The sequence below is a fragment of the Phocoena sinus genome, chromosome X, assembly GCF_008692025.1.
Source record: "Phocoena sinus isolate mPhoSin1 chromosome X, mPhoSin1.pri, whole genome shotgun sequence".
Classification (NCBI taxonomy): Eukaryota; Metazoa; Chordata; class Mammalia; order Artiodactyla; family Phocoenidae; genus Phocoena; species Phocoena sinus.
In genome coordinates this window covers 27827043-27843968 of record NC_045784.1, presented here as the reverse complement: position 1 = coordinate 27843968, position 16926 = coordinate 27827043, and the positions used below count along the sequence as shown (strand labels likewise).

The 16926-nt window shown below is 39.2% G+C and overlaps 1 protein-coding gene across 1 annotated transcript in view; it reads left to right on the top strand.

The window, feature by feature from the left end:
- Window positions 1-16926, top strand: part of DMD (dystrophin) — a 2099690-nt gene that overhangs the window by 1714863 nt on the left and 367901 nt on the right. The window contains exon 57 of the mRNA XM_032618871.1: window positions 8915-9071. Coding sequence (XP_032474762.1) covers window positions 8915-9071 — 157 coding nt within the window. The remainder of the gene's footprint in view (window positions 1-8914; window positions 9072-16926) is intronic.

The following is a 16926-nucleotide window of genomic DNA, read 5'->3' as shown; positions in this document are numbered from 1 at the left end:
GCACTCAACACTGGGAGTTGTTACTACCTCTAGGTCGTAAGATTACAGGAGGGAGATGATTTTTCTTCTTTATAGCTCTTCTAAGTTGTCCCAAATTTGGACATAGAGTATCTTTACTTCTATAAATGAGGCAAAAATATAAATGAAATTTATTCATTTGAAAGCACTCTTGTAGAAATCTGCACGTAATATGACAGAACAATGATGATAGCAACTCACACTTACATGGTGCATCACGTACTGTGCAATGTCATGGGCGCTTTAGATTTGTCCACGCATTTAATGCTCTCAGCGACTCTAAGAGTTAGATTGTATTATTATCCTCTCTTTGCATTTGAAGAAAGTAACACACGGAGTGGCTAAATAACTTCCCCGAGGTCACTTAGTTAGTAAGCGGCAGATCTAAGGTCTGAACACAGGGAGTCTGGCTCCAGAGTCTGAGCTTTGAAGAGTTGTATTATGCCCTAGAGTATAAAGGAAGAAGGAGAAGGTAAGAGCCACCTAACTTTTACACATGAACACGTAATAAGTGAAAGGATGAAGAGCAGATTTCTGGGAGGAGGAAAGGATTTATTTTTATTTCTGTGGTTTTTCCCCCCGAATTTGCACCCTAGCTTCCAAGACACTCATTTTTATCTCCCTTTTTGATCCATGAATTTTGTATTGATGTGTCGGTGATGAGTTGTGGGCAACAACGGGCGATGGCATTTTCAAAGATAGGGAGGCTCCATTCGCGTTCTACAGCTTCACCTCTCAGAGAGGTGAGTATATGTAACGACACCGGCCACTTTCATAACATCTGTCATTACAAAGGAATGAAACTTGTGAGATGGGAAAGATATCGGTAGATAAAGGAAAGAAAAGAAAGTTATTCTTTTTTTTCGGGAGGGAAAAAGAAAGGTGCTGTTACTGTTCTGAACATCACTCGGTGCCTTTTCTCTCTTTCATGTGAACTTGATGAAATAAAAGGAGGATTGAAAGCGGCAGACAGCATGTCAGCCAAAATATGGGCTCTTCATTCTCAGCAATTTCCCAGAAGCCAGCTACTGCAGTTTAATTCCTGCTGTCATTAATCAAGTAGAAAACAGTTACCTTAGCTCATCTAAGGTACTTCAAATTCTAGAATTTAAATACTCAGATCAGCGGTTTGGGCTTTTTAGTAGGCCTCTCAAATAATACAGAATGTGTTATCAACACTCACTCATAAAAAGCGAGGAAGTAATTCTTCACATCAAAGCGATTCGGTTTATTTCCTGACGCTTGGTTGAAATAAGGCCATCAGTCAATCCGTACTGAATGGCAGGGTTCAGTTGAGAGAAGCACAGTAGAGGTAGTAACTGGGGATTGTTATGAAATAGGATAGATGAACCCTGGAAGAGTTACGTACCGAACCATCCGTGACACATAAGCTTGCATTGCCAATCTAGTCAGTTCCTCTGTCGCCGTTATTTTGTAGTGAAAAGTCACCACAATTTAAAAAAAAACTTCCAAAGTTACCCTGGAGAAACATCCCTGTGTTTACCTTAAACTATGACATATTATACTAAAAAATGTCAGTTGTTCATTATTTCATAAGAGATTCTGAAGCCATTTTTATATTTCAAAATATAAAAGCATTAGCGCTTAATTTCACAGGTATCCATTTTTTAATGAGAAAAAATTGAGTCTGAACAAAAATGATTCTGAAGTTTCCCTTTGTGTTCCATTGACTCATAAGCGGTATCGTTGTGCTTGCAGATCTAAGTCCACATTATGTCTTGTACCCTCCATTTATTTTCCTTCTGCCCTGTCTTTCTCTTCTTGTGATTGTGGTTCTTATTGATTGATTGATTGATTGAAGTCTTCATCATGTCATTCCATATTGATAGATTTGGCTCTCTTTCTTTACATATTGAGACCATCCATTGCACATTTACAAAAATATTCTTCCTGGGACACTCTTTCTATCACATTATTCCTTTGGTCAAGAACTTCAGTCTTGTTGGTGCCCATATTTCACTCTTTCATTTATTTGTTCATTCAAGAACTATTTACTGAATGTTTACTACGTACTAGGCACTCTTCCAGGTACGGAGGATACAACAGTGAACAAAACAGTCAAAAGTCAGGCTTCCCTGGTGGCGCAGTGGTTGAGAGTCCGCCTGTCGAGGCAGGGGACACGGGTTCGTGCCCCGGTCCGGGAGGAACCCACATGCCGCGGAGCGGCTGGGCCCATGAGCCGTGGCCGCTGAGCCTGCGCGTCCGGAGCCTGTGCTCCGCAACGGGAGAGGCCACAACAGTGAGAGGCCCACACCGCAAAAAAAAAATGAAAATAAAATACGGCATTGTTTCTCATCATCAAAAAAAAAAAAAAAAAAAAATTATAAAAAAACCAGTCAAAAGTAAATCGTTGCTCTCATGAAGCTTATATTTAGTCACTAGGATCTAGTGACCCTTCCACTCTCTTACCAACTATGCCTAATAAGCCCCTGCTGACCCCTTCCCTCTCTATCCTTCCTCTGCTTCCCACTTCATTCCTCCCCAAGCAGCAATCTAGTTACTGCCCCAAATGGATTCTCTGAGTCAAGTAAATTCTGCTTCCTAACCCCATTCCTGCTCTCCAACAATTTTCTCACTGTCCCATACGAGTACATCCATTTGCCGGTCCTCACACTTGGGACACCATCTCTCCTCTGAGCCTCCAAATTTTGACTCAAATTCCATAATCAAGATTTCGCTTTCTGACCGTTCCTTTACCAGGTCTTCCCTGTACTATTCTCATTTACACTTGATGGCAAGTTCCTTTAAGTATTCATGAGTTGTTTCGTAGGGCTGTGCTTGCTGCCTTCAGCTAAGTTAGATGAATACAAAACTCCAAGCTATAAATGAGTCAGTGAGGTGGAGTAGAAAGGGTCTTGGACCAACAGTTGGGTGACCTAGCATCTCCTCTGGCTCTGTTACTACCTAGCATCTGATCTTTAGCCAGTCACTTAACTGCTTCAGACTTGAATTTTCTCTCTCACTGAAATGAGGACGTTTGACCAGACACATGGGTGGTCTCTTGAAGTTCCCTGGCAATTCTACAATTCTATTATTTTTAATTCTACAATCACTCTTCATAAACCTAGGCAAATTATTGAGCTTTTCTACCTTGGTTTTCTTATATTGAAAAGAATTGATTAAGTTCAAAGATATGGTATAAGAGAAAGTAAATACTGATACAATGTCTTAGAGAGAAAAGAATAGTTTGATTGAAATCGTATCTCATAATTTAGTTCAAGGAAAGTAGATGCCATCTGTTCGACATACGTTATCACACTGCATTTTGACCAAGAGGTATAAGAAAGAGAAGTAAATACTCAGTGATAGCTGAGTGCCATCAAACAAAAGATTAACCGCTTTAAGTGGGAGAAAAATAGAGTGAAAATTTTCTACTTACGTGTATACATACAAATACACACGTGCGCGCGCGCGCACACACACACAGAATCACTGATGACGTTATGCAACATCAGGATGGTGATTAGTCATATAAAGTGTTTCTCATTCTAAAATATTCTATATCTACAAAACTTGCATTTTTAATTTTGAAAATATGAGTAGTTTGAGAAGTGATCAAGTGCATAAGAAACGTGTATGAAGATTTCTATTTAATCTGCCACCAGATTATATTTTCCAGATTATTGTATATATTATTAACTATGAGAATCACATATGATGTCCACATAATTTCAGCAAAACTTACATTCTGGGAGATTGTTATACTTGGGGGGAAAACGTGTAGATATTATATAAAGGTAATCCCTTTCATGAAATTTTCAACATTAATTTGAGACGTGAGGACATGAACATTATATAGTCCACAGCAGCTTAGAAAGTACTTGGTATTAGAATAATTAGAGGTCTTGCTCTAATGGAGGACAAAGAGCAAAAGAAAACAAAGTCTTTTTACCTTTGAGTGAGGGAAAAATGCAACTTGGATGTTGAGTATCTCCGACCTTCCTTTCCTTTTTTTTTTTTTTCTTTTTTCTTTTTTGTGGTACGCGGGCCTCTCCCGTTGCAGAGCACAGGCTCCGGACGTGCAGGCTCAGCGGCCATGGGTCACGGGCCCAGCCGCTCCGCGGCATGTGGGATCCTCCCAGACCGGGGCACGAACCTGTGTCCCCCACATCGGCAGGCGGACTCTCAACCACTGTGCCACCAGGAAAGCCCACAAACTTCCTTTTCTTACTCTTGGGATGTTAATTACGTTTGAAAGTTGGAGCTCATGGCCCATCTGGAAAAAAAAGTGTTTACTTCTCTTTGGGCTTAATTCTCTTTATTTAAAGCCCCATAGCTCCCATTTTATTTCTGCGGTTCATTATTATTTCTGCTTTCTTAACCTTTTCTTTCTGTATGCTTACATGCTATCTTTTTACACAAGGGTACCAAAGATATAGAGGGATATATTGTTAGTTTTATAAAGGAAGTCAAAGTGAAAAATGACTTCAATATAACACATTTTGCTTTAAGAATAGATGCCTTTCAGAGTAAAGTTTTATTAAGGATTTCAAACTAGGCATCGACTGAATCATACTTGAGGTATCGGTGTCTGGAGAAATAACATTCACTTTAGCAGCCCTATAATTCTTAGAGTCCTGACAGTGAAGAGTTTCTTAAAGCCCAAACTATATATCCCAACACACCTAAAGGTTCTGCATTTTACCTAAACCTTACAAATTATAGAAATTGGCTGCTTATTAAAGATCGCTACTTACGTTGTTAAAAGCTAGTAACCCCTAAGCTCTTGTCTTCACTAATAAAGATTAATAGAAAATGGATAGAGGCTAAGTGTGTAGCTTCACACCTCCTCTTTTATTCTCTGTTGAGTAGGTAGTGGTAAATAGAGTATATTTGCCAATTAGCAGGAAGCCTTTTTGCTTAGGGATCCGAAACATTTGGTGAAAACCGTGAGGGTTAAGGATTTCCTCATATAAGGGAGGTTTGTAGTTTCCATTTCCCATATCTAAATATGACAGCTCAAGTTATGTGCCTCAGCAGGTGTCTTTATACCTTTGTATCTCAGTTCCCACATTTGCAAAAAAGGGAGTTGAATAATCTCTAAAGTTCCTTAAAACCAGGGGGAAAAAGTCATTACAAATACAAAGAAACATTTTCAGGAAAAATCCCAAATACAAACATAGGTTAATCATTCAGAAATATTTGGTATACAATCTTGAAAATAAAAATAGAGCAGTTGCTTCCAACAAAGGCACTAGAAACGTGTCTGGAATACACTTCCCAAGCTTAGCATGGCCAGAGAAAATGTTCTCTGAGCTCAGAGCATTTCATTACATCTAGATCTCCTTCAAAATCATGTCACTGACAAATAGCACCTTTGCCCTGTGGAGACTGACAAGTAATGTTTAGGGCACATAGGGAATACTTGAAGAAATCCTTCCTCAGAGAATGTTCCTGGAGCTCACCTGCTGAGTTGTAAAGATTCTTGTTCAAATTACAGGAATTCTGTATCTGTGAATCTGTTTCTGTTTTGCATATCCTTTTTTTTTTTTTTGCGGTATGCGGACCTCTCACCGCTGTGGCCTCTCCCGTTGTGGAGCACAGGCTCCGGACGCGCAGGCTCAGCGGCCACGGCTTACGGGCCCAGCCGCTCCGCGGCACGTGGGATCTTCCCGGACCAGGGCACGAACCCGTGTCCCCTGCATCGGCAGGCGGACTCTCAACCACTGCACCACCAGGGAAGCCCTGCATATACTTTCATTTGTATTGTTTTTTAGATTCTAAACTTGTGGTTACCAAAGGGGAGAGGGAAGAGAGGAGGGACAAATTAAGGGTATGGGATTAACAGATACAAACTATTATGTATAAAATAGACAATCAACACAGATATATTGTATAGCCTGGGAAATTATAACCATTATCTTGTAATAATTTATAATGGAGTATAATCTGCAAAAATACCAACAAAGATACCAAATCGCTATGCTGTACACATGAAACTAATATAATATTGTAAATCAACTATACTTCAATAAAAGTTTTTTTTAAGTACTGAAACTCTGGGCATGGAACCTAGGAGTCTGTACTTTAAGCAGGCTGCTCACATGTTTCTTATGCACACTAAAGTTTGAGAACCATGGCTTTAGATTGGATATCTTTGTGTTGTTTTAAATCAGGAGCCGTTATCTGAGTTTCTCCTCTCCAACCCCTACCCAGTGTCCTCTGTCTTTTATAAGCTTTTTGTATAAGTTTTTGTCCTCGTATCACATCTTTGCTTTCACTCTCAGGCTTTAGCAAGGAAAAGAAAGTCATTTGATATGTACTTAAGGTGATCAAACATTCAGAAAAGTGACTTAACTCCATGCCTTAGGGATGAATAAGGAAGGCCCCCTCATCCCGGTATTTGAGAGCTTTTTGTCACTCGTGATCCCAGGTCCTTCTTCTGTTCCTCTGTTAACTCTCTTGACTGTCCTGTGTCCCTAGCTCTTCACAGTTTCCCTATCTCACGCTATGGAGTTTCTCTTAGATCCTTTAGAACTGAATTCCCTGGGTCTCAGCGCTTTTTTTTTTTTTTTTCTTTCTCCTAGGGGACACAAAGGGTTTCATCTGCCCGCTAATAATTTAGTCAGGGCCATTTAACCTGGATGGGGGGGGCGGGGTGGGATGGGTTGTAGCACCGCCTTATGTAAATGAAGCAGCAGCTGGAGGCCTCACCTTAGGCCACCTGCCCTTTGGCATATCGATCCTGTAGACCTCTCCACCACAGGGATGCGTTATTTCCCTTACTGGACAGATGGAGGCCAGGCATTAGACATCTTTATATCCTCCTTTACCTTCCCCCCTCCCTACCCCCGATGCCCGATTGGGACTGAGAGGGACTCAGTAAATATTGATTTAATCAGTGGCTCATCTACAACGTGCTACCTTTCAAAATGTCCTGTTTGACAGCCTCTTTCACCTTCAAGGGGACCAAGCTGCAAATTCCAGGTACCCAAGGGAATCCCCGTAACCAGTAGTCATTACATGTCATTAAACAGCTAAAGTCTTGCATAGGGAGTTCTCGCTTAGGCTTATCCTGGAAAAGTGAAATAGGAGGAGAGAACAGAAACGTAAAAGAACTGACCTCTACACCATATGCAGTCTACACTATTATATTTAATTCATGATATTTATGACGCTTCATGATTCATTTCTTAGATAAAAATGTCCTTAGAGTCTTGAACAATTTAATTCCCCTGATGGAAATGCCTTCAGTTTTTCTGAATGTAATGTTTATATGGCTCACAATAGAGAATTCTGACAATTAGGAAAAGTATAAAGCTGAAGGAATAAATCACCTGTAAATCCACCTTTGAGGGATAAACTGGTTGTCGTTTCAGAATTTTTTCATGCATAGTCCAGCATGTGCACACAAACATTTTGGAAAAATAGATTATGTACGTTTCTGTAACCTACTTTCTCCCTTAGTGACTGACAGGATGATCTTGTCCATGTCCGTGAACATTTGCCTACGTCATCACATTGATCGTTGCGTAGGATTCACAGGATTTGAACAATGCATTGTATGAGTTCACCACTGTGTATGTAACCAGTTTCCTAGTACTGAATGTTTAAGTTGTTTCAACTTTGTATCAATCATAAGTATGCTGTAAGTAGCAGTTTTCTACCTGTATCTTTGCATGCTTTCCCAGTTACTTTCTTAGTATAAGTTCCTTGAATTTAAGCTTGTGGGTCATTATATTTGCACATTTTAAAGACATTTATGTATCATCAAATTATCCTTCAGAAAGTTTAAAATAGTTTAATTTCAGCACCCAGGTACTATTTGGTGATTCTATTTGACTAAGGCCAGCAGGAGAATTGTATTTGAAATGTCAGGCTAAGGTATCAAATGGCAAAGGGAAATGTTGTTCTACCTGGTTGCTTTACATTTCAATCTCTGCAGCGTTAGAGTTTATATTATACTTATAGGCAGCATTAATTTTTATGAATTAATTAATAATTGCTGATAAGATGTAAGTAATGCAGCATAATTCTTGATTTACCTGAGGACAGAGCTTTGCTAACGTTCCGCGTTTCTTTGTTTTCTGGATGATGGTTTATTTTCTTCATTTAGCTTCTCATCCTCAAGTGAAATGTGGATTTTATAACACAGATCATTCATTTGTGTATTCTTAAATGCCTTCTATGGATTAACATGTTCTAAATGCAGTTGATGGTAAAGCACTCAGCCTCTTGCCTAAATTATTCACGTTTGGGGGGAGGCTTTCAGGCAAATGTCTGATTTTACTTTTCCACGTGAGTTGTTGTCTCAGTACATTTTACACAAAGGAAACAAAGCGGAAAATGTTGGAACTTGGTGAAAACAAATCCCAGGTGCACGCGAATAAAGAAGGGTAGAGAAGGAGGAGAAGCATATGGGAAGAGGAGCAGAAAGGAACAGATGCCAGATGGAAGGAGTCAATGGAAGAGGCTGCCTAGGGTGTAGAAATGGAAAAGTCAAAACGTGGGGAGAGACCTTTCCAGTTCTCAAAGCAGAAAGAATTCCGGTACTAGCATGAGTCACACGAAAACTGAGTGGTTTATTTTAGTCACTGGGTCCAGGTTCTTCTACCAGAAACATTAAGAATCATTGATTGCAACACTACAGGAAAGCAGTCCATTCCAGTGTATATTTCATGCCAGAAGTCTCAGAATTCTGCATGTGGAAATAAACATATAACTAAACACTGTCTTCCCTCCATGTTGCCATCAACACACCCACATTTTGTTGCTCTCAAAAGCAGGTAGCTGGATTTTTATTGAGGACTGCTATGTAGTCCCCAGTACGTTTACGCACTGTGGAAGTAACCAACCAATGTACCTTTAGTGGGATTGTTAGAACCATCAGTTATCTTTCTAGATTTTCTGACAGTTTGCTCCTGTTATTTTTCAGGTCCCATTTGGAAGCCAGTTCTGACCAGTGGAAGCGTCTGCACCTTTCTCTTCAGGAACTTCTGGTGTGGCTACAGCTGAAAGATGATGAGTTAAGCCGGCAGGCACCTATTGGAGGCGACTTCCCAGCAGTTCAGAAACAGAATGATGTACACAGGGTAGGATATTTTTAAGCATAGTGATTTGCACATAGTAAGCATTCAATGACTGTTTTAAAATTAGTTTCGATTGAAACTAGGTTGAAAAAGGAAAAGAAATCAAGTGGAAGAGAAATCTTTTTTTACTCCTCTACTCCTCTAGTCCAAGGGTCAATTAGAAATAATCCAAGCCATTATATTTTAAATGTCAAAAGCGTCTGCATTTAATAGTATCATTTAAGATTTGTCCATGTCTTTCGGCGATGTTTAAAAATGTTATTTTGGAAAATATTAAACGTATGCTAAAGTGACATAATTCTATAATAAACACCTGGGTACCCATCAAGATCAAGTTATCAATTCATGGCCAGTCTTACTTCCTCTATACCTCTACTTTGTCCTCCATTATCTAAAAGAAAATCTCAGGCACGGATCATTTAATTCATGAATATTTGATAAAGTGTCTCTAAAAGATAAGAATTTGATCTTTAAAGGTAAACACGTTGTTACTATAATACATTTTTAAAAATTTATTTATTTTATTTCTGGCTGCGTTGGGTCTTCGTTGTTGTGTGCGGGCTTTCTCTAGTTGCGGCAAGCGGGGACTACTGTATTCTTCGTTACGGTGCGCGGGCTTCTCATTGCAGTGGCTTCTCTTGTTGTGGAGCATGGGCTCTAGGCACTCAGGCTTCAGTAGTTGCAGCTCGTGGGCTCTAAAGCACAGGCTCAGTAGTTGTGGCGCACGGGCTTAGTCGCTCCGCAGCATGTGGGATCTTCCCAGACCAGGGCTCGAACCCGTTTCCCCTGAATTGGCAGGTGGATTCGTCACCAGGGAAGCCCTATAATACTTTTTAAATGTCAATAATTTCATCATGACAAGTACCAAGGCAGTATTCAAATTTCCATTTCTCATATACATGTCTTAAATGTTTTAACAGGTTTTTGGGGTTTTGGTTTTCTGGTTTAAATAAGAATTGAAATAAGGTCCAGACATTGTGCTTGGCTAATTTGTCTTTTAAATAGCGCCCCCCCACTTTTTTTTTCACTTTTTATTTTGAAGTAATTACAGATTCACAGTAAGTTACAAAAATAGTACAGAGAGTCTCCCGACACATTTCACCCAGTTTCCTCTAATAGTTGCACCTAACATAACTATAGAACAATAATTATTGTCATTTTAACATGTAATTGACATAAAAATTTACATTTACAATGGTTACAACACAACTCAGTTCAGGCTAGCCACATTTCCAGGGCTCAGATATGGCTAGTGGCTATTCTGTTGAACAGGGTAGTTCTACAGGTTTGATTGTATTCGGGTTTGCCTTTTTTTGGTCAGGCTGCTTCATAGATAGTAATGTATTTTTCCATCACCAGGAGGTACACAGTGTCTTGTCTTGTCCTGTGTCTGTGTGATTTTTGCCAGCTATTAATGATCAATGCCTAGGGGTTGCAATGTGATGATTGCCTATTTCTATCATTTCTTATTCATTTATTAGCTGGAGTACCTCTATGAAAAGAAAATATATACTCATCCACAATTTGGGTACCCAGCATATAGTTCGTCTAGGACAGGTGCGGTGAATGTTTCTACTTTACCAGTCTTCAGAATAACAACTTGCTCATTAGCATTCTCCAACAGCGATCAATTGTTTCTTTTTTTTTTTAACATCTTTATTGGAGTATAATTGCTTTACAGTGGTGTGTTACTTTCTGCTTTATAACGAAGTGAATCAGTTATACATATACATATGTTCCCATATCTCTTCCCTCTTGTGTCTCCCTCCCTCCCACCCTCCCGATCCCACCCCTCTAGGCGGTCACAAAGCACCGAGCTGATCTCCCTGTGCTATGCAGTTGCTTCCCACTAGCTATCTATTTTACGTTTGGTAGTGTATATATGTCCCTGCCACTCTCTCACTTTGTCACAGCTTACCCTTCCCCCTCCCCGTGTCCTCAAGTCCATTCTGTAGTAGGTCTGCGTCTTTATTCCCGTCTTGCCCCTAGGTTCTTCATGACTTTTTTTTTTTTTTAGATTCCATATATATGTGTTAGCATACGGTGTTTGTTTTTCTCTTTCTGACTTACTTCACTCTGTATGACAGACTCTAGGTCCATCCACCTCACTACAAATAACTCAATTTCATTTCTTTTTATGGCTGAGTAATATCCCATTGTATGTATGTGCCACATCTTCTTTATCCATTCACCTGTTGATGGACACTTAGGTTGCTTCCATGTCCTGGCTATTGTAAATAGAGCTGCAGTGAACATTGTGGTACATGACTCTTTTTGAATTACCGTTTTCTCAGGATATATGTCCAGGAGTGGGATTGCTGGGTCGTATAGTAGTTGTGTTTTTAGTTTTTTAAGGAATCTCCATACTGTTCTCCATAGTGGCTGTATCAATTTACATTCCCACCAACACTGCAAGAGGGTTCCCTTTTCTCCATACCCTCTCCAGCATTTACTGTTTGTAGATTTTTTGATGATGGCCATTCTGACCGGTGTGAGATGATATCTCATTGTAGTTTTGATTTGCATTTCTCTAATGATTAATGATGTTGAGCATCCTTTCATGTGTTTGTTGGCAATCTGTATATCTTCTTTGGAGAAATGTCTGTTTAGGTCTTCTGCCCATTTTTGGATTGGGTTGTTTGTTTTTTTGATATTGAGCTGCATGAGCTGCTTGTAAATTTTGGAGATTAATCCTTTGTCAGTTGCTTCATTTGCAAATATTTTCTCCCATTCTGAAGGTTGTCTTTTCATCTTGTTTATGGTTTCCTTTGCTGTGCAAAAGCTTTTAAGTTTCATTAGGTCCCATTTGTTTATTTTTGTTTTTATTTCCATTTCTCTAGGAGCTGGGTCAAAAAGGAAAGGATCTTGCTTGATTTATGTCAAAGAGTGTTCTTCCTGTTTTCTTCTAGGAGTTTGATAGTGTCTGGTCTTACATTTAGGTCTTTAGTGCTTTTTGAGTTTATTTTTGTGTATGGTGTTAGGGAGTGTTCTAATTTCATTCTTTTACATGTAGCTGTCCAGTTTTCCCAGCTCCACTTATTGAAGAGGCTGTCTAATTGTTTCTTTCCTTTGTTTGTTTTTCATTATATTTTTGTCTCCTCTACTGGACTCAGAGTGAGGAAGGCAGAGATTTCGTCTTGCTGACCTCCAAGACCCTAGTACCTAGCAAAGTGTCTGCCATACGGTGGATACTGATAGGTGTTTTTTTGTTGTTGTTTTGTTTTGTTTTGTTTTGTTTTGTTTTGTTTGCGGTTCGAGGGCCTCTCACTGCTGTGGCCTCTCCCTCTGTGGAGCACAGGCTTGGGATGCGCAGGCTCAGCGGCCATGGCTTACGGGCCCAGCCGCTCCGTGGCATGTGGGATCCTCCCGGACCGGGGCACCAGCCCATGTCCCCTGCATCGGCAGGCAGACTCTCAACCACTGCGCCAGCAGGGAAGCCCAAAATGGTGCCACTTTTATATGTTCAGCACTTAAAGGAAAGATATCTATGGAGACATAGCAAAAACTGGCATCTTGAAGAAAGGTCAAGGGTTTATATTATTCCAGAGAAGAGGATATAGGAGATGAGAAAAAGAGAAGAGAACATGAGGGAAGACCCCAGAGTCTATAAAAAATTGCCAAGGAAACTGCCAGTTTCTCCTTTAGCCATTCCCCTTCGTATAATTCAGAATATTAAGGTAGCTTTTGTGGCAGGGTGTGATATAATAGCTATAATTTTTAAAGTCTTCTAACTTAGAATAAATAGTGAAAACACTCCAGTGTATATGTGGAAGAGCATTCACTGAGAAGGATGGGTATTTTAAATAGAATGCATTATATGATATGGTGAAATGAGACAGAATTTCTACCAAAGGTGTAATTTTATTCTAGTTCCAGAAGTCAAAGAAGATGAATCGTTGGACAAGTGCACTGAGATTCAGGAGGCTGAGATTCTAGCCCTGTTCATCTATAAGTTAGATGGTGATTGCTACTTTGTTCTTCAGGTATAAGATGAGGAATTTGGTCTACGTAGTTTTTCTACAGTCCTTTCTAGTCACCATTTTGTTAGAAATACAGCCTCACTCTCCCTGATTATTGGCTTTGGTTGCCTGCTAACAGCGTTAAAATGTTAGCACATATCACTCTCGGTCCTCTTACTCATGAATCCCATGACCGGTAATATGCTTTGGAGAGATGTGATGCTAGAGTTATGGGTAACATGCACCATACTGAAGAGGATTAATCCCCATTTGGCTAGTGTACTTATTCAGATACCCACTTACTCCCTTTCTTTGACATATCAGGATCTCCAGCCCATTGATAACTCTTTGTTCTATACATTAGTTCCACTGATCGTCTATCTTTATCTTCCTCCAAGTCCAGCTTAGGTTCAGTCATCAAGCATTTTAATAACATTTTCAAGACCCTAAAATCCTTTGCTTCTTTATCTTTTTGTTGCTGTAATCTACAAAACCCTAATGATTGGAGGATCTAACTAAAGAGTTTCTCCTATCCGAACAACACCAGCGCAGACTGACGTAGTACCTTTTCAGGATGACCAACCTCCAGCCTTTCCAACGCTAACACATCACTGGGTCAATTTACCTTTCTTCACTCTGTCTACCGTAGTCATTGCCACTGTTACAAGAGACCTTTTCTCCTCACTTTTCTGTATCTACTCTTAACACCCTACAGCGCAATCAACATTTCAATCAGAGTAATCTATGTAAAAATGTAAATTGAATTATGTCATTCCTTATCTTAACACTCTTCAGTGGCTTTTCAGTGCCCTTGGGAAACGACCAGAAATCCTCAGCAAGGACCCCAAAGTCCCATCTGGGTGGTCTGGCCCCAATTTTTTCTTTTCTCACTGCCCTTCCTCTTGCTCTCTTTATGCTAGCTGTACTGCCTCCTTTTACTTGTTTCCAGTTCTCTGTGTTCCTCTCTGGTGGGGCTTTGAACATGTTGATCCTCTGTCTGAAACCCTTTCTACCCAAACCTCCCCCCTCATAATTTCCTGGCTCATGTCTAATAATCCTTTACATCTTGGCTCGGGCATCAAGCAAGCTTTTCTCTAATGCCCCCATTTGACCACATCTCCTTTTCTGTGCCTTCATAGCACTGTACTTTTCTTTCTATAATGTAATGTTCTTTGTCATCATGAATATGTGTGACTTTTTGATTAACGTCAACCACCTTCACTAAACCTTGGGCTCCAAGCTTGCTTTTGGGAAGAGGGTTGTCATTTTTATACCTAGCACCTTATAAAGTGTCTAGTACATGATAGACAATGAATAGATAAAGGAACGTAGGAATTAAGGAAAGAAGATAAGGAGGCAGGAAGGGAGGAAAACAGCCAATGAACTAATCTTTTGTTCCTTCCTCTCTAGTCTACTGTGATCCAGGGCAGGGAAAGAAAGAATAAAGAGTGATGTTCCTTCCTCACTTGCATATTTTTTTCTCTTTACTCCTAAGTAAGCATCTTTTCATAGTGTGTAAAGCTACTTTGATGCCCACTGTTTTTACTTGTGGTCTGGTCCAGTGTTTTCATGAAATTCTCTTTGTATCCTTAAGAAAAAGCCTTGTCACACAGCACTCCCTCAGGGCACATCAGCACTCCTCAGTGTTGATGAGAGAACAATTTTGCACCCTGTTTACTCAGTTTTGTCACATTTATGCAGTAGCCCCTTTATAGTTGTAGTGGAGTTGCTGTCTAGTTAGTGATGCTCTCATTACCTGTGGACAAAAAGAACAAAGGAGAATCCTTGAAATTGGGTCTTTCTATCAGATCTTCTGAATCCAATTAGGAAGAGGTAAAGGAAACACAGTCATTGCAAAACTCTGTCAAGATCTAGTCTTGCACAGAGTTCGTATTTGCAGACTTTTGTTTTACTTTACCATGTTTCCAGGATTATAAACTGTCTCGCTCTTTATGGGTTTCTTGCTCCAAAGACTGTTTATATAAAATGTTTGGTATCAAGATGGCTCACTTTTTATTGTACCCTTGCTCCTCATGTATTTGGTGTGTCACTTTTTTAAAATCACCTGCCTACTATCTATTGCAAATTATTAATGTTGTTGCTTTTTATGGGAATACAAATCCCATTAAAATGTCAAAAGTGTAAATACTAAGTAAATATTTTTCACTTTTTTTCTATAAATCAGAATGCTTGTAAAGCAGGTCATTTATATTTTCTTAGTGTATCATTGCAGATTAGTGATAAAGTTTTATAGCAAAATATCATATGTCTTGTACTCTTAAAGCAAAAATATACAGTCAATCTCAATTACTCTGCTGTAGGTAAAGTTATAAGACAGTCCACACAGGTAGTTGGGGACTGCAGTCTCACTCCCCAAAGCAGTTTTTTACACCCATGGGAGTGGATCTGTGTTCCCCAAACCAGCTGGGCGCCGTAACAACTGCAACTGGAATGGCTCTGAGGACTAATTAATAAAATAATGTTCCATATGTGGTGAAGTATTCTAAATAATTAAAGCTCAACTGTGCCTTAGCAAATATAAACTGACCAATTTTTATATCTTCTGAATACATTATCCTGGCTTTTACGGTTCCTCATTACTTGCCTCGCTAGACTGACTCGTTTTCGATGAAGTGTGTATTATCCTGGTCCAGATATATTTTTAAAACTGACTTCCTTTGTTTTACTTGAGCAGTCACTAAAGTGATATTTATTACTTGTCTACTCCTGTGATTAACCTAGAGAGAGTTTTAAAGGAGCAAATCATAGTGGGGAATTTCTAAGGAGAACTGCAGTAAACCATGAGTTTATTTAATTCTCTTCATCCCACCCCAAATTTAAATGGAAATTAGGTCTTGTATTATAAGAACACTGTAGGTAATGACTTTTTGTTTGCATTTTTACTAATGAAAGTGTTTGTCATTCGGTTTTCATCTTTCAATTTAAAACTCTCTGTAATTCCTTCCCTAGAGACCGTTAAGGACACCTTCAAAGCTTCCTGAGATTTTCTGGTTAAGATTTAGACGGAAGTGTTCAGTACATACATTATTAAAACAGTAGACAGAAAGCCATTATTGTGTGGATGCTGTTGACAAATGAAAAGGCTTGAATAAAGTAGTTTACTTATTCATTTGTCAGGTCATATATTATGCATGTTCAGTCTCCTCAGAAGTCACCACAAAGTGAGGGAGAGGTTCAGAAATTCAATAAAATTATCCTGAAATCACGTTGTAGATTATACATTTATTTAAGCTAATTCTGTTATCAATGCTGGCCTGCTTCCTTTTGGTACATTTTAGTATGTGTGTTAGCTTGATGAGTTCCCTCATCAAGGGAATCCTTCTATTTCCGCAGAAATAGAAAATGTCTTTAGGTGCCATTTGTGAACGTTAAGATTCAAGTCAGCTCTGTGTTACCAAATAAATGCGTTGTTCCCTATCACCTCTGAAAAACAACAACAGCAAAAAGTTGTGATACGGTGATTCATTCCAACATTCATTGGCCTAGCCTCTTGGAGTTTCTAAACAAGTTTGGTTCCCTTGCAAAGCTCACTGTTCGTTATCTGCCTCTAAGATGTCTGCGTGACTAGGTTGGAGGAAATCGACATCTTTGTGATCGATTCTTCATCACTAATGGAGTAAGCTACTTTCATATAAGTTTGGAATTTTATGCAGTCATATTTAGAAATGCTGAATAGAAAAGATTTTAAATTATTTTTAGAACTACATTTCTAGCCATTTGAGGAAGTCTTCTGAAAACTAGCTATATCATCAAAACTTGAGAACAGAGTCATCTAGGATTTGCTACTTTTGTTTAATGACTATAATAAGATAAACTATGAATAGTTTACAAATTGACTTCTCTACCACAGTCCTCTTTATAACCATGTGAAAATATTT